Here is a 23,597-nt window from a genome sequence, read left to right as displayed (position 1 = left end):
CAGGCGGTAGGGTCGATAAGGGGTTGGAAGTGAGCACAGGGTTGGGAGGAGGCTGGAATCAATGACTAGGGTATGAAGACTGTGGCCAATGGCTTTGATTTTCCCAATGTTTAACTGGAGAAAATTGCAGCTCATCCAAGACAGTAAGCTGGACAAGCAATAGGACAACACAGATAGGTGGGGTTGAGGTAGAGGTGGTGTCATCAGTGTCCACGTGGAACCTGATTGCATGTTCTCGGATATTGTCGATAGGAGCAGAATGTAGTTGAGTAAGTGGATGAGGCCAAGGATAGATCCATGGGAGACCAGAAAGGTTATGGTCTAGGGGAAAGAAGGGAAGCCATTGCTGGAGATGTTCTGGCTGTGGTTTGATAGGTAGGAGTAAAACAATGTGAGAGCAGTCCCACAGAACTAGACAACAAAGCAGGCATTGGAGGAGGATAGTGTGGGCAAGCGTATCCAAGGCTGCAGAGAGGTAGAGGAGAGATAATTGAACATTTCAAGGTCACGATTCCATTGCTATCAAAATGTCACAATATTGGACGTTCATCAGACTCATGCCCACCCTAGTGTGTGAATCTGGCTCATAATTTTTCTTTTTAGCCATCGGTACTCATTATGCATAGGTTTCGATGTTGATTTCCTTATTGCTGCAGAAAGATAAGAATTAGAACTACTGTCATTTGGACTATTTTATAGAAATCCTTTGTATTTCTGGGGATGCAGATTACGTATTTATTTATTTCTGCAGCCCACTAATGAATTTTTATTTAAAAATACATGTTATTGCTCTAAATAAACAACTCCTTCTTGCTTTGTGGTATTTACATCGGAGAGGAGAAATTTCATGAAGAGGGGTTGTAAAAATGAAAAGTGAACCAGTCTGCACCCAGTGGCTGGCTATATGAGGTTCTGTGGAGATGCAAGGGAGTAAGTTACTTGGTTGTGCTCTCTTTTGGGGAAATGGTGTACAATGCAGCAGCATAGGGAAGGACAGGACACCAAGGAAATAAATAAGGGAAAAAAAAAATTAATACTAAACATTTGCCCACTAATGGCTAGGGGCACTGGTGATTGACAGGGAGTAAACATTAGGAAACAGAATGTGGCATATAACTAATCAGCCCTGGACAAAATAGAAAGACGACTAGCAGCTCGTCTGATACAATGCTCTGTTCAGTCATAAAACTCCTGTAATGTTTGGAAAATGCCAATGTTTTTCATGACTTGTTAACTAGTAGTCAATCAAAAAGATTTTCAACAGTCATATTTAAAAACTGCAACAGAAACTGCCACAATTGTGTTAATTTCAAAAAATGCACATAAAAATTGAGGGGATCCGAAAGAAGCTCTATATATAGATATTCAAATACTCCCGTTTGAACATGCTAACAGGTTGGTTTTGTTTTGCAATATAACTAAGTACACTGTTTGCATAGAGTTTGTTTATTTTTCAGTCCTGGAGACTGAATTGAAAACATGATAAGAAACGAATTTACAGATGTTCCACTGTTCACGAAACTAAATGTTAACCCTTCGCAAATCACATCAGGGGAAGATTTACTTTCAGTATAACTTCGCATACAGGACGAAGTCTCAATGCTTTTTAGAATGAGGAGGGAAAACGCTGGACAATGAACATGAGGTAAAACGAGAAATAGCTCAGGGGAACAGTAAAGGGGTAATCGAAGAGAAGAGTAATGAGAGTTTTGAAACAGGAAGACAGGGAGCTGCAGTGACTGAAAGACTAGCCACCTATGGCAGCACAGAAGGAGTTGATAACCAGGAGTAACTTGACGTCAAAGGAGCAAATGGCTGGAAATCACTGAGGTATGTAGCGTAAAGGTATGAAGGGATACAAAAGTGACATTCAAGATCCTGAAGTCAATTTGCTGGGAATTGGAGACATGAGAGATTATAAAAAGAGTGGGAACGGTAGGTCTTTGTGAAGAAGAATAATGCAGGCATTCTAAATGAGTCGCAATTTAGAGTTATAGAGTCTTAGAGTTATACAGCACAGAAACAGGTCCTTCGGCCCATCATGTCCGTGCCGGCCATCAAGCACCTATCTATTCTAATCCCATTTTCCAGCACTTGGCCTTGTATGCTATTATGGTGTTTCAAGTGCTCAGCTAAATACTTCTTAAATGTTGTCAGGGTTCCTTTGAATCTCCTCTGCACCCTCTCCAGTGCAATCACATCCTTCCTATAGTGTGGCGACCAGAACTGTACACAGTACTCCAGCTGTGGCCTAACTAGCATTTTATACAGCCCCTTCATAACCTCCCTGCTCTTATATTCTATGCCCCGATAAAGGCAGGTACCCATACGCCTTCTGAACCACCTTGTCTACCTGCTGCCTTCAGTGATTGAGGGACAAGTACACAAAGGACCCTCTGACCCTCTACTTCCTAGGGTCCGACCATCCATTGTCTATTCCCCTGCCTTGTTAGTCCTCCCAAAAGGCATCACCTCACACTTCTCAGGATTTAATTCCATTTGCCACTGCTCCATTCTGTAATCTAAGGCTTTCCTCCTCACTATTTATGACACCACCTATTTTCATGTCATCTGCGAACTTACTTATCATACCTCCTATATTCACGTCTAAATCATTAATGTACATTACAAACAGCAAGAGTCCCAGCACCGATCCCTGTGGTACACCACTGGTCACAGGCTTCCACTCGCAAAAACAACCCTCAACCATCACCCTCTGTCTCCTCCCACTAAGCCAATTTTGGATCCAATTTGCCAAATTGCCCTGGATCCCATGGGCGCTTACCTTCTTGACCAATCTCCCATGCGAGACCTTATCAGAAGCCTTACTGAAGTCTATGTAGACTACATCACTGCTTTACCTTCATCTACACACCTAGTCACCTCCTCAAACAATTCAATCAAATTTGTTAGACACGATCTCCCTCTGACAAAGCCATACTGATTATCCTTGATAATCCCTGCCTCTCCAAGTGGAGATTAATCCTGTCCCTCAGAATTTTTCCGATAGTTTCCCTAGCACTGATGTTAGACTCACTGGCCTGTAATTACCTGGTTAATCCCTATTACCCTTCTTGAATAAAGGTACCACATTCGATGTCCTCCAGTCCTCTGGGACCTCTCCTGTGGCCAGAAAGGATTTGAAAATTTGTGTCAGAGCCCCTGCAATCTCCTCCCTTGCCTCACATAGCAGCCTGGAATACATCTCATCTGGACCTGAGGATTTATCCACTTTCAAGCCTGCTAAAACTGCTAATACCTCCTCCCTTTTAATGCTAATTTGTTCAAGTATATCACAATCCCCCTCCCTGATCTCTACACCTACATCGTCCTTCTCCAGAGTGCACACAGATGAAAAGTAATCATTTAAAACCTCACCTACGTACTCCGGCTCCGCACACAGATTGTCACTTTGGTCCCTAATGGGCCCTAGTCTTTCCGTCGATATCCTCTTGCCCTTAATATACTTATAAAGTGCCTTGGGATTTTCCTTTATCTTGCATGCCAGTGTTTTTTCATGCCCCCTCTTTGCTCTCCTAATTCCTTTTTTAAGTATCCCCCTACACTTTCTATACTCCTCTAGGGCCTCTGCTGTTTTCAGCCCTCTGAATCTGCCATAAGCCTCCTTTTTTTCCCCTTATCCAATCCTCTATATCCCTTGACATCCAGGATTCTCTGGATTTGTTGGTCCTGCCCTTCACCTTTACGGGTACAAGTTGGCCCTGAACTCTCACTGTTTCCTTTTTGAATGACGTCCACTGGTCTGATGTACACTTTCCTACAAGTAGCTGCTCTGCACTTTGGCCAGATCCTGTTGTATCATATTGAAATCGGCCTTCCCCCCAATTCCAGTCCATCTTTGTCCTTTTCCATAACTACCTTAAATCTTACAGAATTATGGTCACTATTCCCGAAATGCTCCCCCCACCGACACTTCTATCACTTGTCCGGCTTCATTCCCTAAGATTAGGTCCAGTACTGCCCCTTCTCTTGTAGGACTTTCTATGTGCTGGCTCAAAAACCTCGCCGAGATGCAATTTAAGAATTCCGCCCCCTTTAAGCCTTTTGCACTAAGATTATCCCAGTTACTGTTGGGGAAGTTGAAATCCCCTACTACTATTACCTTATTATTTTTACACCTCTCTGAGATTTGCCTACATGTCTGCTCCTCTATCTCTCCCTGACTGTTTGGAGGCCTGTAGTACACTCCCAGCCAAGTGATTGCCCCCTTTTTGTTTTTAAGTTCTACCTATATGGCCTCATTTGAGGAACCTTCTAAGAGATTATCCCTCCTTACTGCAGTAATTGACTCCTTGATCAATAGTGCAATGTCACCTCCTCTTTTACACCCCCCACTGTCATGCCTGAAGATTCTATATCCTGGAATATTGAGCTGCCAATCCTGCCCTTCCCTCAACCATGTCTCTGTGATAGCAATAATATCGTAATGCCATGTGTTAATCAAACCCTCAATTCATCTGCCTTACTTGTAAGACTACTTGCGTTAAAATAGATGCAATCCAGCCTTGCATTATTCGCTTGTGCCTTAACAGGTCTATATTTGCTCTGCCTTCCAGACTGACTTAGTTTCTCTTTTATATTTGGCTGTGCATCACCCTCTACTGTACCTCCACTCTGTATCCCATCCCCCTATATCCCATCCATTTGTAGATGGATGAGGCTGGCTAAGGGAGCAATAGAGAGAAGTCAAGCATTGAGGATTTCAAATGCATTAACTTGGGCTTTGGAGGTGGCAGAAGAGATGTAGACAGATAATGTTAAGCAATGAAGTATTTTTGGTTATGGAACACATGCAAGATGGGTAAGGGGAAAAAAAATCAATGAAACATTCCATAGCGGTACTTCTTCCTTACCCCTCTTGCATATATATTGTACAATCAGAGATAAATAACATTGAGTATTACCTCCCCAAGTATACTTTGTCTTCATGAAAAGAACTATTGATGTTGCCCATGCCAGGGAGCATGGAGGACTATTTGTTACATTTTGGAAGGGCAGAATGAAAGTTCAGCGTTGAGGGCATCAAATACTCAACTAGATCTATATGCAAGTCTAGTTCATTGTTGAACTATGATTTAGGTATCCTAGGTTCCAAAAAAGCTGGCTTCAATTTCATGTTTGTAATGTTACTTTAAAGTAGTTTATCTTAATTTCACAAACATGTGAAATATACCACAAAATAAAAATTCAAATCAATTTAGAAACACAATTTTGATTACAAATGAAGACTGCAGGATACATCTGCAGCACGAGTCACATATTGCGGATAAACTCAGTGAAATGTATATCAGCTGCACAAGTAGAGGTAAGTGAAACAGTATGTTGGTTTCTTGTACTTTAATACAGTTTAAAGTAATCGCCTCATGGCACACTGCACAAAAAGGAAAAAATTGCCGACTTTTGTTACTTCGTGGGGGTACTATAAAAAAAAAATCTTTATTCTAACACTAAATTCTAATAAAATGTAATATATATAATAGATTAAAATCTATGTTTAAAAACTCATTGAAACCCAACTAAGATAAATGTGAACATTTGTGAGTATTGCACTATTGCAAGTTATTCCTCAACTAATACCTTAACTCACCATAGCACGTTTCTATAGGAAAAGGGGAAATGATGCACAAACTTGGTCCTGTCTTAACCCTCAAACCCTGGTAATCTGATATCAGGAATAGTTGACAGGACTGGGAGGTCCTTTGCTGGCCAACCTCAAACAAAAGTATTCTTTCTCCCCAAAAAAGCTCCAGCCCACATTCCTGTCAGCACCTGAGGTTAATTGATGGATAGGGAGGAGCTTGCCATGTATGCAGTGAATGGGAGGGTCACAGATTGCACATGCATTAGATATTTAAGATGCTGCAACTAGGCCGTTTTCAAGACTGCTTACATTTTTCTGAAAAGGACACTGCAGGAATACTTCAAGTTAGCAAGCTTCAGTGTTCACGGGATAAAGTGTGCAAGAGGAATATTTTTTACAGTAGACTTATAACTATTCTGCACCTCTAAAAATAAACTTTAAAGCACTCTGACGAAGTAGCTGATAGTTCTGTTGAGGTTTTTTGAAAAAAAAATCAAAAGTGGCAAGTGTTTCAAACCCAAAGATAGTAATTTCTTAGATCCATTAATTTTCAAAGATGCCAGTCAAGATTTTCCTCTGGCATCTTTCACTCATTTTGCTGCTCTGCTATTTTCCTCCGGGTTACAGCCAGGTTCAGAAAACACCTCGGAGAAGGGGGGCTGCAGGAGGAGTGAACATTCTGAAGCTCATCACCTGCTGTGATGATCTGAAAGAGCTGAAGATCCAGGTGGCCAACCTGACCAGTATTCTTACTGAGCTCAGTAGGAAACAGGAGACTGACTGGATAAACGTCGTCATGCAGATGATGGAAGTGGAAAACGGCTATCGGCAGATTGAATCTCGCATAACAGAAGCCGAAGGAAAATACTCTGAAGTGAACAATCGGATAGACGTTATTCAGTTTCAGGCAGCCCAAACAGTTACACAGACATCAGCAGGTAAGAGCAGATTATTCTGAGAAGGGAGGGATAGGAAGAGAGATGTTACTACATGTATTTATTGATCATAAGGTTAGGTATAGTATGAATAAACACAGGCAATCAGGAGCCTGTAAATTTAAGTTTTAAAAGGTGATTTGACATTTGCAAAAGTATTAAAAGTCAGTCAGCTTGAAAACAATTACTTTTATTTCTTTATAGCTAAAATGAAGCAGAAAAATAAAACTTCACATTAGTATTATGATTAAACAGTTCACACTGATGAATTTTGAACAACTTGTACTGACATCACATCTTTAACGGAGTAAAACGTTCCAAGGGGCTTCACAGGAGTGTTTCCAGACAAAGTCTGACAAATGAAAGTTCTATTCCCACTTAATAAAACACAGCTGTATAATGTGGTCTGGGTAGTCCCAATTTTCTTGAGTGAGTTCCCATTCAAACTCATACATAATTTGGAAAACTCACAATTACGTGAATTATGGTTCAAAAAGAATAAATCAGGCATCAAAATTGGACTGAAAATTCATAATCGCCTTTCTCCAAAAAATTTAAGTGCCTCTGAACCCACTCACCACAATTAAGTTTAACAAAACCTCTAAAATCCTTTTCTTGTTAATAAGGCTACTAACCAGTTTTTCATTTTAATTACTTTATTATCTGACTCCATTTAACTACATTTTTTTCAAGGGCCTAATAAACTGGATTAGAGAGTAGTTTTTTAATGATTTTTCTGATCTGTTAAAGGAATCAACAAAAGATTAACTTTCATAAAGTTAGTATATGAAACAAAATCAACTAGTTTCTTCAAATATTTTGTTTATGAAAGCACAATATATTTAACATTACCGGTACATGAAGTGGAACTACTCAAAATAACTGTAGAACTCATACAGTTGGCTGATTTAAGTCGATTTTGGGTATTATTTTGCTATTATGTTCAAACTACATCCTGTTTCAGCACAAAATAGCTGGGCCAATCTGAACAGACTGCAACACATCAGAAATACTCAAAACATCGTCTGTTACCACCTAATGTACTTAAATATTGCATATATATTTATTTCAAAATTACAAGACCTTTCTGACCAACTGTAATAGTCAGGCCACAAAGGAAATATCGGCAGTTTAGTGTGCTCTTTTTATCTCTTTTAAGATAGAATTGCATCTTTGCAGCAGAAACAGCCTCCTCATATGAAATTGCAATAAAGAAAATCAAACACTCATTTCTATCACATTTTAATGATGTGACTGAAGTTATTTGCACGCTAAATTTAAAATTAGACTGAAAGCCTTGTCCTCATCTTGAAAAGGGAGAGAGATGGGCGGGGGTGAGATAATGATGGAGTTATAGAAAGTGTTTAACAATATAAATAATGTAATTTGTGAACCAAGATTATACTGCAGATAATGGTCAGGATCTTTTCCGTTCATTCACTGGGAATGCATCAAATTCTCAAGCTTTTAGCTTTGATTAATTATTGTAAAACACTATCTGGTAGAAATGCTCACTCTACCTCCAGTCTCAAAATAGAAACCCATGCCTGCCAGCTCTTGCCCTACACAGCTGCAGGTTTAACAGATTACCTGCAGCTCATATTTGCATCATGTAGCTGGAGTCCATAGAAAGAACACTTACACATTCCAGAGTCTGTGTCTCACATGATTCTATCAGACACCTAGTCAAATCAGACAAGAGATGTCAGCAGTCTTAAATTCTCACCTGCTGGTGAAGCAGACCACACGGCATACCTTCGCTACTCAGTCATAATCTGAAACCATGGATGAGAGGGTCCTGCTTTTCACTTTACCTAAACTCAACAGCAGTCAGAAAGAGTCTGGAAATCAGAGTGAGGAGCTAGTAGAGTTTATTGGATTTTTGATCAGATTTTGGGAAAGCTTATCCAGAGCACTGCTCTCCCCCTTTTATATTCAACACTGGGAGTCAGTTTCTATTGACACGCTGGGCTCTGCTGTGAAATATGGATGCCCAGAGTGCAAGAATGACCCCATCCATTCTGTTCACTGAAATTGTTGTCCTTAACCCAACAGCATTCATAGATCCATGTTTTCACATGTTTATCATGCTGTTGGTTCCTTAAATGCCAGGTTGTTTGCACTGTGGAATGTTGCCATGGATAAAGACCCAATCATCTGCAGTGACTGCAATACAGTAGTGTAAAATTATCAGCTTGGGTCAATAGCAGTACTCATGTCTCAGTCAGGAAGTTGCAGATCCAAACCCAACTCCAAGACTAGGCCGACACACCAGTGAAGTATTGAGCGATTGCTGCATTGGCAGGGGTGTTATCTTTCGAGTGAGATGTTGAAGTGAGGTCTCATCCATCTGTTCAGATCCCATGGCATTTTTTCCAAATTAGGGAGTTTGTCCAGTGCCCTGGCCAACCAATATCACCAGAATGGATTAAGTGGTCATTCATCTCATTGTTCTCAGGGGTACCTTGCAATATGCAAAATAACAGATGGGTTTCTCTCAATAACGACAGTGACTGAACTTCAAAAGTAACTGAGAAAAGTAACAAAATCAAATTCAATCTTAAAATCATTTGACCAATCTAACACACAATCAAACTTATTCTATTGTTGGAGTTACTTAGCCATTTGGTTAAGTTTGTTTTAAAGGTAACATAAACAATTGGATAGGACAATATTGCTGTACACCAGGGTCATTTTTAACCAGCACCCCTCTGCAATAATTTAGGCAAAATGTGTTGGAAACAGACTGATATCTTGGTTTACTGGTTGTTCTGATATTTCTAGAAGATATATCAATAGTAGACATCAGTATGCTACACTGAGCAGAGCCTGGCTGATATGTGGGAATTAGTTTGCCATTTCACAAATATACAATATCTCTTACCTGGAGTAAAGATGACCAAGGGGAGGTAAGTGGACCTACTAGGCATGATGTTATGCAACAGAAATGAGGTGTTAAATAACTTGTCCCGTTATTGTAAATTTATTTGTCAGAAGTGACTTTTTTAAAAAAAACATACAAGACATTCCAGTGCCATCAGGGTGAAACACTAATGCAGATTTCAACAGTTGACAAGTCATACTATGATTTATAACGTAATGGTGTAGAGATATGTTTGACATACAAAGAATGCTTCTAAATTTTAAAAAGTTAAGGCATTTAAAAGAATGTAACCATTTTCACATTAAAGTCTGAAAATTGTAGCATCCCATCTGATGGACCACACTCTGGGGAAGAAGCCAGCAGTTACAAAATAATTTGATTAAAACTGGACAAGAGAATTAAAACCAATTTGGCTGAAGACAGGGTCAGGCTCATCTGTGATATGCGTGGTGATTGAAGAACCTGACAACAGGACGTACTGTCTGAACTCACTCATGAAGAATGGCCACTTGATTAAAGCGGGGAAGGGATCATCTGTGGATTCACAATCAGCAGGAGTCTTATGGCTTAAGGGAAAATGAGAACAACAGGAGGCAGAAAACCCCCCACTAAAAGACAATTATTTAAGGATAGGAAGAACTGAAATACTGCATTGTCAGGTCACTCTCTCGGGAATGACCAATACACACAAATTAACGTTTAGAGGCAGTACGATTCCAAATTACTGTCATCCTATTTCAATCAACGTAGGTTTAAAATATTAAAACAAATACATCGCCTGTCATATGCACATGACTTAAAAGTGTTTTATGCCATTTGATTCACAAATATCAAGCTCTACTTACAATGATAAAAGAAAACTACTTATGCAGATGGCACAATGAAGAAAACGTGGATATTTCAAAGGGAGACCCCTCTATATGCAAGTCACTGTTTTCATTAAGATATAATCAAGTTGTCTAAGTGCATCACTGCAGCAATTGTTAAATTATATGATTCCAGACTGACTATAGTATCTAATAATCCAGGCAGGCTGCCCCTACAAAAAATCCAACTGCTGGATTCAATTTATCAAATTCTTAAAGAATCTTTTATTACCTTTTGTTGGAAAGGCTATTTTTTTGCAGTGGGGGGGGGGGGGGGGGGGAACAACCAAACTAGTCCTTTACTTTCCAAGATAAAACTCAAGACATTTACAAAGCCTGCATAAAATGCAGTACACTAAATTCCACATCTTTACTGAAATACATCAGAGTAAAATTAGAATTGATACTGCATTATCTGGGAACCATACAAATGTGTTCAGAGTACACTAGTTACTGAGCAGGCAAAGGAACATCAGCTATGTACACACAAGTTTATACATGGAGCATAATTCACTTAACACCCAAGTATTACGACCCTCTATAAGACAGTAACTTCAGTTCCTTTCAGTCTACATATATCATGTCATGAAAGACAAAAGGCTGCTTGAATTTAAAATAAAAAGTGTAGATTTTGATTATGCTGCAACATGTGCAAATCAAAATCGATCACCATGGCACTGATACCAGAAACCAATACAACAATGGGATAAAAATACAATTACCTCCAGACAAGCTGTTATTTAGTACTTCAGAAAATCCTTCCTGAAATGCTTCAATTACTTGAAATGATTTTTAAAATTTTCTTTCCCGAAGGCATTGCCCCTTACTGGGATATGGTCCCACTTTCAGCAGTAGACCTTCAATACCTGACCCAACAATCCATACTTCATGCAAGAGCCATGGAAATTAATACTGACAGCCTGGTTGACAAAGGAAGGCATCACGATTGAGCCCGATACTGTCCTCAAACTGACTAACCCATGGAAGCTTTTCCAGTAGGATAGTGATTAGAAGCAGGAACCTTAGCTGATATTTGTCCTCTCTAGCCCAGAAGTCATGATGCCAACTGCAGTGTCTCAATTGGTACCCCAGTTCAAAGCAGCTAATTCAGTACAGGCAGTAATCATAATAAAAAAAAATTAGTTTGTGAAAGTGTTATGTATCTTCAGAACCAAAATCGGGTTATTTTAGTTATTCAAACATTTGATTGGATTTTCTTTCTTTCTGGGATACTAATAGTTCTGTGCCGTAATGACTCTAAAGCTATGTTCAAGCATTCGTTGGATTACCAGGATCTATAAATAACCTTTAATTCTTTTTTGGTTTCTGTGCCTGATCTATGAAGTGCGCTTATATTTACTTAAATTTCCACTGAACAACCTGGCCTTGTGCTTTCACGTGAATTGACCCTATACTCTGGACATCTGACATGCCATGATTTTGCTTACTGAACCATTTTGGAAACAGTTCAAATAAACAGAAAAATGTCTAATTGCTGCAGAAACAATTTGATGCGATCTGCAGAATGCTTTATACCTTGACACTACTGAGCTCAGAAATGCACTCACTGAGTGCAACTCACCACTACTCACACCCATTCTTTAAAAAAAAAAATCACATTAAACAGCGTCACAGCAACAAAAAATGCTAGTGGGGATGTAAATTTAAGAAAACATCAACTCACCACACTTTGTTGGTAAAAGTTAGCTCTACCCAATCTTTACAAAGTTGAATGAAATTGGCAGTGTGCCTTTAATACTTCCAGTTCAGTTACATCAAAAATTATTTGCCAACAGGAATTAAAATAGGTTTATTAGAAGTGCTTACACGTGATGTTAATTGGGTTTGCACTGACCCCCTACACCTGAAAGCAAGTATATAGCTGATGACTGAACTGGACTGCTACAGCTCCTGCAGTCATAAAGATTAAGTAACTAATTTGTCATAATAATGCAAAAAAACAGCTATAAATTGGCATGGTTGAACATTTCCCATCAACAACTGGTTTCTTCGGTTTTGAAAGCAGAAAACAATATTTAACCCACTTCATTCGAATTTGATCAAATCTACTGTTTCTTAAAATGTAAACATCTAGGAGAAAGATTTTCCTAACCTGAAACAGCAGCAAACAGGAAATACAAACAAAGCGCAGCCGAGAGTACTTTCAGGTGTGCTGGATAAAGAGTAAGATGTGGACCTAAACTCAGAACAGGCAAGGTGAACAGACAATTTATTTTTAACTACCTTATACAGAGGGTGGTGAACATATGGAACAAATTGTCCTTGGGTGGACTGTGAAGGCCACTAGTATCAACAAATTCAAGGGAATTAAATGAATACCTTGCAGAGAAAGGGATCAGGTGGTATGACAGAGTAGTATGTAATACTTTTTAAGCTTTGGGGCTCACAAAATGGTCCACAATGGTCTTTTTTGAGACCTATACATTCTGACAAAAGGGGAAGGGGAGGAGGGTTAAGCAAAAAATAGTAAAAACAAAGCTTAGATAGGATAAATAGCCAGCTGAATTCAGAAGCAAAACACAAGCTTGCAATTTCAGGATAACACTGCCAACTTACTGGGTAGAAAATTTACATGGAAACAACATACATAACATTTCAGTGACCAGTATATATGTTGCATTTGCTAAGATTCCCACAGCTAATAAAATAAATTAGAAAGATATAAAAACCATGATAATTCTTAACTGGTTTCAATGCTTTCTTACTGGCGTGGTGTATGATAGCAATTTAGTCTGGTTTCACAGACGGTGGCAGAGAAGAGAATAAATGGAATTTTCCTGCTTCAGTGAGTACCAAACATGAACGTAGATTTCAATCACTGTTCGAACTTGGGAAAGAACCTCACAAAGTGCAAAAAAAAATTAAAGATATTACCATAAAGAAGGCCACTCTTCATTGTTGCTCTTATGTAGCTGCACTACAGTCATGGTTCAAGTTAAAACTTGAGGATTCTGGAGTAGTAATGTTATCTTTAATCTTTTGTTTGCAGATGCTATGTACGACTGTGCATTGCTGTACCAAAAGAATTATCGAATATCTGGTGTGTACAAGCTACCTGCAGATGAGTTCCTGGGAACTCGAGAACTAGAGGTGATGCTTTTTGAAACAAACTTCCTTTATTTTTATTTGTTATCTTTTGGACGTGCTTTACTGCCACTAAATTTCAAAATTGATGGACTGCAATACATGGTATACTCGTTATTTATCATTTGTGAGTATTATACACTGTTGTGAGAACTGTTTAGTGAATGCTAAAATATCATCTCTTCATTTTACTATGGTCTTTACAAACATAGTTAATTTGGCCTAGAATTTTACAGATTTTACCTGTGGAGCACGGAATATGTCCTGCTACTTCTCCAGAATACTTGAGTTTTAAATCCAAGCATTACTGTAGCTGCATATGAGCAATAACAAAAAGAGGGGCCTGTTCTTTTTTAATTAATATCTTTTTTCCACTTTGAGAGGTCTTTTTCCAAATTAGAACAGAGCCTGCACCAGTGATTGAAACCCATGATAATTTATGATACTCAGTGCCAAGCAGGAAACTTTCATCCATTCTCTTCTCTGCCACGGTCAATGAAATCTGACTGAAACACTACGATACTCTACAACAGGAAGAAAGTATTGAAGCAGGTTAAAAATTACCATGCCTTTTTTTTTTAAACCTAACTGATCCATAGCTGTAGTCATCTTTAAAATTAATGTATTTTTAATAAAATAGAAATACAATATGCTTGAAATTGCATCTGTAAAGAGATCAAGTTAACATTTTAATTTAGGATTACACTTGAAATATTACATTCTTGTCTTAGTTTTACAATTGATGACAAATTTGCTGAGTTCCTCCAGCATTTTATATTTCTGTTCCTCATTTCCAGCATGTGCAGTTTGTTCTTGACTTATATTTTTGATGACAATGTGTCATAATGGAGCTAAAGAATGAATTGTGAAACAGAGGGTGAAAACAGTTAAATGCTCAGCTACTTTATTCCTCAACTACCAATATATAATTGTAATATGTAGTGTATTCAATAGGACTTACCAATAGGAAATTTAATCAAAATTCTCCATGCAAAATTATTCACAGTTGCAACACCATTGCAAGCACACTGGCTCAAACTTACACTAGTGAATGAGGCTTTGAATCTGCTCAGTTTCTTATCATCAGAGAATGAAAGTACAGCTAGATATTTCTGCATTCAAGAATACTCCCCATGCCTAGTTACATAATTATTCGGACTGTTGCAGGTGTACTGTGATATGGAAACTGGTGGTGGTGGCTGGACTGTTATACAACGTCGCAAAGCTGGCCTCAGCTCTTTCCATCGTGACTGGAAACAGTACAAGCGAGGGTTTGGCAACATCCGTGGGGACTTCTGGTTGGGAAATGAACACATTTTTCGTTTAACCAGGCAGCAAAGTATACTCAGGATAGATATGGAGGTAACTCATTAGAATTCTCATTCATATATTTTTCCAAAATTATGATGCTTTCATCTGAAATATTTAATGGACTGAATTGGAAACAGTAGGAAGTGTAATATTTAAATGTCTACCGTTAAAAATTAAAGGTGTAAACGAAATGTGAATTAATGCACTTATTAATTTTCAATAGCATGCGACTTCTAATTTATATGTGTAAGTGAACCGTTTAATGACTTGACCTATATAACAACAGGACTGGGAAGGACGGACTTGTTATGCAGAATATGACTACTTTTCGATAAACAATGAATTGAATAGCTACAGATTAATAATTGGAAATTACAACGGAACAGCTGGACGAGACTCACTCAGGTACCACAACAACACTGCCTTCAGCACAAAGGACAAAGACAATGACAAGTGCGTGGATGACTGCGTACATTTCCGCAAAGGTAAGAGCCAATAGGTAAACAAAAAAGAAAACAAGATGTTTTCATGCACTGGATGGGTCATGGCATTTTCAATTAGAGTTTACTTTTTGCAATGCTTTATGAAAGACCCGTTAAGTTACAGAAGGCAAATAACAAGTTTTCACAAAATTGCAGACAATTTGCTACAATGGCAAATGTGGCCAAGAATAGAACTGCATTCTAATACCAATGTTTGATAAGATTTGTGAAAATATATTGCAGAATTTAGGTATGCTTAGTAGATTCTATAAAAACATTTTTAGGAAAAATTGCTATGATGTAAAAATGCACAGGCCTAGAGAGGACCACTGTGACGCACCTGACTGGTCCCCAAATTTGAAAAATACCATACCCCTCTATCACTCTCTTGAATTTACCAGTACTATACTTCTCTATTGCCTCCCTAATCTTTAAACCCCGAGAAATGAAATTCACAATATGCACAATAACTCACTATCCTTTTGACTGCAGGTGGCTATTGGTACAACTGCTGCACAGATTCCAATTTAAATGGAGTTTACTATCGTGAAGGGCAGCACACCCAGAACTCTGATGGCATCACATGGTATGGCTGGCATGGTTCAAGTTACTCTATGAAACAAGTTGAAATGAAGATTCGTCCACAAAGCTTCAAGCCTTGAGCACCACACAATTTTTGTGGTTTTATCAATGAATTACTGCATTTCATTACAACAGAATTGCAGATTTAAAGGACTTTCTGTGCAAAATTTTGAGAAGCTCCTTTGTTCTCCTTTCCTCTCTCTGCTAATCGCTCACATACAATTACATGCCTGCAGATACGTAATGTTAAACATTACAAAATTAAGTGAAAAATACTAGTCGCCATAACAGGTTTTTAAAATGTACATATAAAGAAATCAATAAGTACTTTTTTTGAAATTGTACAGCAGAAATGTCACTGTGGTCTTCAATGGAATTAAGAGATGTGAAAATTAATTTCACATTCTGGAAAAAAAAGTTAACTTAAGAATTTGCACACTTTTCCAAAGACATCTGAGAAACGAAACTTCACAATTATCTTAGTACTTTGTCCATAACACATACCAACATAAAGTGCAACAATATAACCTGCCTCTTCCCCAACCCAAAATCATATGAATACATGTCAACTGCCTGCTTTTTTAAGTCATGCATCAGTACTTTGAGAAAAGTATTTTTCCACTAGGAGTGTAGGTCTTTAATATCAATCAGATTAATGGCATGTTGATGTTAAAAGTAATTATAAATGCAAGCTGTCATTGTTTGGTGGGACTAGAAACAAATATTTGTTCTTTCCACTGTTTGTTGCATCAAACTTGGAATAGAAAAAAAAAAAATCAAGGAAAATAAAATGTTTTTAGAAACTGCAATTTATTTGTTAGATGTAACTTCTTTAGGGAAAACACTAAATAAACACACCTGTAACTGGGACTCTCCGAACATTTTATTTTCCTTGAAAGGAACTTTGGGGTGGGATGCCTGGTTGTGGTCTACGTGGTAGTTTGTTTTTTTCAATCGAGGTTGCAGTTACATCTATGAGATAAGGTGGATATACCAGGACATGAACATATTTGCAGGCTTTACTTGACAATTCCTGTCACTGTACTTCTTGAATTGTTGAGATTTGGAACCAGAACAGGGTTAGACTGATGATTCATTTTACTTAATTAAAAATGCATATTGAGGTTCCCACTCAATCATTCCAGCACCAAAATGCCAGTAAATTCACCAAATTAAGGGACATGATTTTCCTGGAGGTCCAGCATCTTTTTTTTCTTTCATGGAATGTGTGTCGCTGGCAAGCCAACATTTATTACCCATCCCTAATTACCCTTGAGAAGATGGTGCTGAGTTGCCTTCTTGAAGCACTGCAGAGCATCTGGTGCAGGTACACCCACAGTGCCGTTAGGGAGGGAGTTCCAAGTTTTTGACCTAGCAACAGTGAAGGTATTAAACTTGTAGCAAACCCCTTAGTCCCATCGTGCAGGCAATCACAAATTAGCTTGATTTTATATGATTTTCTATGAATTAGCAATGCTGGCACACTGCAATGGGACGCAGTAAAGCATAGTTTATTGTATTCTTACTTTATGATTTAGAAAGCAAGCTTTATAAAAACAAAGGACTGCTTAGAAAAACTGCTTCATAAAGGGAAGGAAGAGACTGATACTGAAAGTATTACTAATAACCCAATTCCATCTGACATAAGAGGTTGGAATGATGTCAAACCTTTCAAAAATACATTTCAAAAACTCTAATTAGAGGCTAGGTACTCAACTTTACTGCAGACATTTAAATTACACTAATGCTATGTTAAGGAAGACTGGGTGCATTTGATCATCCTACCAGTCAAAAGTATCTGCATTTTTTTCCATTGTCAAGACGTCTTCAAAGATTCCACAAAGAAAATTCCAAAACCCCTTCCTTTAAACTTTTAAGGTTGGAGAGGGAGAAGGAGTAACAAGCTGGTTGAACACAGAAAAGACCCACGGATAAATTAAATAGCATGCACAGTTTAGCAGAGCTGAGTAGTAACTGGTATTTTTTCTCCACTACTTACACATCACTATAAAATCTGAAACAACATCTCCAAGGCAGTTCAGCTGGCAATGTTGACAATTACTAAACCCTATGCCTTGAAAAGTTTTCCCCTTCCCAAATATGAAACCCACTTAATTAAGTGTTCTTTTCGGGCTGAGGTAGTTGCAGGCAACATGTGGATGTATCCTTTGATTGCAGATTTTATTTGAAAAAGAAACCTATTTTTAGTATACTTTATCAATAGTATATAAAGACACTATAGCAGATTTTTTTTCTGTCACATCAACTTGTGTGTATTACTAATTCACCAAAGAATGGAACAGTGAAACAGTAATGACAATTTTTAAGTTCTAACAACAGACTTCTGCATAGGCAATTATACAGACAACTGATGATTACTTTGGTCAAGGAAAATATAACTACTGTGATACATATAAAGTATCTTCAGTTTCTTTGTTTCTATTTACACAATAATTATGAATGGTTGTAAATGTAAAGAAGTATTTTGATTGCAAATGCATAATTCTTAGATTCTTTGGGAAAAATGCCCACAGAGAATCTTCATTCTTCATCTTGGTTTGCAGCATGTTTTGATAAAGTAATTTATGCTTAGCAATTTGCTTTCTTGCGTAAGGTATTTACTTGCAACTTACTAGAAACTGATCGTTTAGACTGATGGAAACCAACTATCAATATTGGTCAATTCGTAAGGATTCATTTTCTTAAGTACTCATCATTTCATGACAATGTACTTTTATGTGCTACCAAGAAAGAAAAGTTCTTAGTAAGAAACAGATGCCAATTTGTATACAGCACATCCTGTTTAAATGAATAGGAATTCATCAGGGGCTATATACAGCTTATTGTGTAATGTGTAAAATATGTACAGTGTGCAATTGCCAAATCATTTCAGTTACTAAAGCAGCAATATTAAACGATTTTATTGTACATGTCTACTTTTGACTGAGAAAAAGGTTCTCCTTTTGACATATACTTCAAAAGTAACATTTTGTTCTTACGAACTAAGAACTTAGGGTACATAACACCATGTTTTAGTACAATCTTTGCAGATTTCAATAAAACTTGAAACATTTTATAAACAAATTAGAGAAAGGAGACTGGCTTTCTGTACATGACTGATGGATAGCCTGGAGGTAAAAAAAAAAAGTATTCACCAAGGAGAAGGAAGGTCAATTAGAAAAAGCAACCCATTTAACGTGGGTACTTTCAACACAATTTGCTGCATTATCACCAAGATTATGAACCAATGGTAAATATCAAACATTCACTTTTTGAAGTTCACTCTACTAACAAAAATGACTTCGCACAAACAACTTAGAAATGAAAGATCTTACCCCCAAGATGGCCAAGTGGGTGAAGGGACCACCGACTATAGTACTTAGCCATGGAGGCCAGAAAGTCCAAAATTTAATTTCTAGGCTTTGTTGAGTTAGCTGATCTCAGCTAGTATAGCACTTAGGGTGCTACAATTGACCTTACAGCCCCAGAACTAGATGGGAGAAAATCAGCCAGGGTTCCTGCTGTGTCACCAATCAATATCTCATTGATATGTATTGATATGACTCTGGTGGGATGTCCTCTGTGGTTCAAAAGCAAGCTGATACACAATGCCAAGTCTTATACTTGGAAAAATGACCATGTAGCTGTGGTACAAGGAGGTAACCAGCTTAGAACAGGACTCAAAAGGAATCAACAACTTTGGGCGAGAAAAAAATTTGTTGGTAATTTTTAAAAAAAAGTAAAACTTTTCTTTTGAGAAAACAACTTAAATAAATTTAAATTTAGATTAAATATAGATTTTTAAAAAATACATATCACACCTTTCATATTCCTAGTTCACAGCATGCAATAAAAGTTATAAAGATATGGCTCATCCACATCATGCCATAAACAATTGTATTTCTGCCTCCATGAATTTTACAATATAATAGAATGTTGTCAGTGCCACTCATTCCATGTAAATTTTCAAACATGTGTGAGCAATGTCAAAAATGCAATCACAATATTGAATCCTAAGAGACAACATTACAAGTGTCATCATCAGACACAAGAACACTAGCCAATGACTGATCAGAATGAAATGGAAGGCAATAATGCCTTGGCTTGGTGTGTGCCTTGCATTACTCGCTGAAACGATGTCATAAAATTTAATTAACGTATGCCACTAAAATTCCTTTAACTTGGAGAAAAATAGATCTTATCCCTTTTCCTCCTTGTCTCTAAAAAAAAGAAAATGGAGATTCATGCTGAAGGGCAGCTCCACTGCAACCAGCAAATTTTGCTCAAGAGGACTTGACGCGCTATTTGAATGCAAGGGGTTATTGCATCCAATCCCAATCCTACCCTCACCTAAAGTCCATAAAACTAACTCAACACAGACACATTATTAAAACCTGGAAGTTTCCTGATTTAAAATGTAATGCACTCATCACGAGTTATGAGGGACATCCTACATAAATTCATATGAACCTCCAAAATTTACAATTAATTTTATCTTGCTCACCTTACGACATGATTTTATTACAAGCCTGTACCTTGCATTTTTTTGAAATTATTTTTTGCCTATTTTCTTTGCCTACATAAACAAATTGTTACAGTCAGGTGAGGAGGGCTTCCCTCTTTTCCGTCTCCTTGTTTGACCACAACAGGGTTAATTATTTCTTAATGTGGATCTACTGGCCAATTCAGTCAGTGTTTGATAACTTACTTGCTATGACCATAAGATAAGGGAGTCAGTGGCGTAGTGGTATTGTCACTGGACTAGTAAACCGGAGACCCAAGGTATTGGTCTGGGGAGTCCTTCCCCTGATCAGAAGACCCATTCATTCGCCTCCAGCATTCTCCCTCTACCTGGATCCCTCCCCTGGCGTCTTACCCACTCTTGAACTTTTCACTGAAAACAGTCGGCGAGACATTGGTCATCTCAATTTCTCTGCCCCCCTCCCTCACTCCAACCTGCCCCCCTCTGAACTTGAGGCACTCCGTTCTCTCAGGTCTAACCCCGACATGGTCATCAAACCTGCAGACAAGGGTGGTGCTGTTGTTGTATGGCATACTGACCTCTACCTTGCAAAGGCTCAGCCCCAACTCTCAGACACTTCTTCCCACCTCCCTCTGGACCGTGACCCCACCACCGAACATCAAGCTACTGTCCTCAGGACTGCCACTGACCTCATCTCCTCTGGAGATCTTCCCTCTACAGCTTCCAACCTCATAGTCCCGCAACCCCGGACAGCTCACTCCTACCCAAAATCCACAAACAGGACTGTCCCGGCAGACCCATTGTGTTAGCCTGCTCCTGCCCCACTGAACTTATTTCTTCCTATCTTGACTCTATCTTTTCTCTGCTGGTCCAGTCTCTTCCCACCTACATCTGTGACTTTTCTGACGCCCGACGTCATTTTAACAATTTCCAGTTTGCTGGCCCCAACCGCCCCCTCTTCACTATGGACGTCCAATCTCTCTACACCTCCATCCCCCATGAGGACAGTTTGAGAGCTCTCCGCTTCTTCCTTGAACAGAGGCCCAACCAGTCCCCATCCACCACCACCCTCCTCCGCCTGGCTGAACTTGTTCTCGCATTAAACAACTTCTCCTTCAACTCCACTCACTTCCTTCAAGTAAAAGGTTTTGCTATGGGTACCCGCATGGGTCCTAGTTATGCCTGTCTTTTTGTGGGATATGTCGAACATTCCTTGTTCCAGTCCTACTCAGGCCCCCTCCTCCAACTCTTTTTCCAGTACATTGATGACTGTATCGGTGCCGTTTCATGCTCCTGCCTCGAACTGGAAAACTTCATCAACTTTGCTTCTAATTTCCACCTTTCTCTCACCTTTACATGATCCATCTCCGACACTTCCCTTCCCTGACTTCTCAATCTCCATCGCTGGGGATAGGCTGTCTACTAATATCCATTATAAACCCACCGACTCTCACAGCTACCTTGACTATACTTCTTCACACCCTGCCTCCTGTAAGGACTCCATTCCATTCTCCCAGTTTCTCTGTCTCCGACGCATCTGCTCTGATGATGCTACCTTCCATGACAGCGCTTTTGATATGTCTTCCTTTTTCCTCAACCAAGGATTCCCCCCCACTGTGATTAACAGTGCCTTCAACCGCGTCCCACCCATTTCCCGCACCTCTACCCTCACCCCTTCCCCTCCCTCCCAGAATCGAGACAGGGTTCCCCTTGTCCTCACTTTCCACCCCATCAGCCTCCATATCCAAAGGATCATCCTCTGCCATTTCCCCCATCTCCAGCGTGATGCCACTACCAAATGCATCTTCCCCTCCCTTCCCCTGTCAGCATTCCAAAGGGGTCGTTCCCTCCGTGACACCCTGGTCCACTCCTCCATTATCCCCACCACCTCGTCCCCGTCCCATGGCACCTTCCCCTGCAATCGCAGGAGGTGTAATACCTGCCCATTTACCTCCTCTCTCGTCACTATCCCAGGCCCCAAACAGTCCTTTCGGGTGAAGCAGCGATTTACTTGTACTTCTTTCAACGTATTATACTGTATTCACTGCTCACAATGTGGTCTCCTCTACATTGGGGAGACCAAACGCAAACTGGGTGACTGCTTTGCGGAACACCTACGCTCGGTCCGCAAGCAGGACCCCGAGCATCCGGTTGCTTGCCATTTCAACACTCCTCCCTGCTCACAACTCTGTCCTGAGATTGCTGCAGTGTTCCAGTGAACATCAACGCAAGCTCGAGGAACAGCATCTCATTTACCAATCAGGCACACTACAGCCTGCCAGACTGAACACTGAGTTCAATAATTTCAGAGCATGACGGGCCCCCCATTTTACTTTTATTTTTAGTTATTTTTTTTCTTTTTTAATATTTTTTTGTGTTTATTTTATTTCATCATAGTTTGTTCAGTTTGCTTAACCATCTTTTTTCATGTTTGTACTTGCGGCTGTTCAATTTTCAGTCCGTTAACACCTTATCTGTACTCATGCTTTGTCTTTCAACACACCATTAACATATTGTTTGGCTTTGCTCCACGACCTTCTGGTCAGCTATTCTGTGACCTTGTCCTGTCTACACCTTCACCTTTGTTATCTCTTGCCCCACCCCCGCTTTACTTGCTTAAAATCTTTTACATTTCTTCTACCTGCCAGTTCTGAAGAAGGGTCACTGACCTGAAACGCTAACTCTGCTTCTCTCTCCACAGATGCTGCCAGACCTGCTGAGTATTCCCAGCATTTCTTGTTTTTATTGCTCTGGGGACATGGGGTCGAATCCCAACAAGTGGAATTTGAATTCAATTAATAAAAATCTGGAATTAAAAGCTAGTCTAATGATGGCCATTGTCGATTGTTGTAAAAAAAAATCTGGTTCACTAATGTCCTTTAGGGAAGGAAACCTGTCATCCTTACCTAGTCTGGCCGACATGTGGCTCCAGACCCACAGCAATGTGGATGACTCTTAAATGGCCTAGCAAATCACTCAGTTGTATATAACTGCGAAAAAGTCAATAAGGAATGAAACCAGATGGACCACCCGGCATTGGCCTAGGTACTGGAAACAACAATGGCAAACGCAACCCTTACTAAGGTCCTTACTAACATCTGGGGCCTTGCGACAAAGTTGGGAGAGCTATCCCGCAGACTAATCAAGCAACAGCCGACATTGTCAGACTCACCGAATCATACCTTATAATGTCCCAGACACCGCTTTCACCATCCCCGGGTATGTCCTGTCCCACCGGCAAGGCAGAGGTGGCAGCACTGTGGTATACAGTGGGGAGCGAGTTACCCAGGGAGTCCTCAACATTGACTCCAGACCCTATGAAGTCTCATGGCATCAGGTCAAACATG

General features: G+C 39.3%; 2 protein-coding genes across 3 annotated transcripts in view; one reads left to right on the top strand and one right to left on the bottom strand.

Annotated features, from left to right (window-relative positions):
- The window catches only part of mtor (mechanistic target of rapamycin kinase), a 432,694-nt gene that overhangs the window by 220,049 nt on the left and 189,048 nt on the right, over positions 1-23,597 (bottom strand). The window lies entirely within an intron of this gene.
- angptl7 (angiopoietin-like 7) lies at positions 1,559-18,737 on the top strand. 2 transcript variants are annotated; one of them, XM_068016805.1, is made up of 6 exons: positions 1,559-1,645; positions 6,230-6,540; positions 13,298-13,398; positions 14,560-14,754; positions 14,990-15,188; positions 15,678-18,737. In XM_068016805.1, exons 1-6 carry the CDS (start codon positions 1,635-1,637, stop codon positions 15,845-15,847), a joined length of 987 nt encoding a protein of 328 aa, XP_067872906.1. In that variant the 5' UTR covers positions 1,559-1,634; the 3' UTR covers positions 15,848-18,737. The 2 variants fall into 2 exon arrangements, with proteins under 2 accessions (XP_067872906.1, XP_067872905.1); XM_068016804.1 differs by lacking the exon at positions 1,559-1,645 and having other exon boundaries at positions 5,918-6,540.

Source organism: Heterodontus francisci, chromosome 37, assembly GCF_036365525.1.
Source record: "Heterodontus francisci isolate sHetFra1 chromosome 37, sHetFra1.hap1, whole genome shotgun sequence".
Classification (NCBI taxonomy): domain Eukaryota; kingdom Metazoa; phylum Chordata; class Chondrichthyes; order Heterodontiformes; family Heterodontidae; genus Heterodontus; species Heterodontus francisci.
Note: the sequence above shows the minus strand (reverse complement) of the source record. Positions and strands in the feature narration are given on the sequence as shown.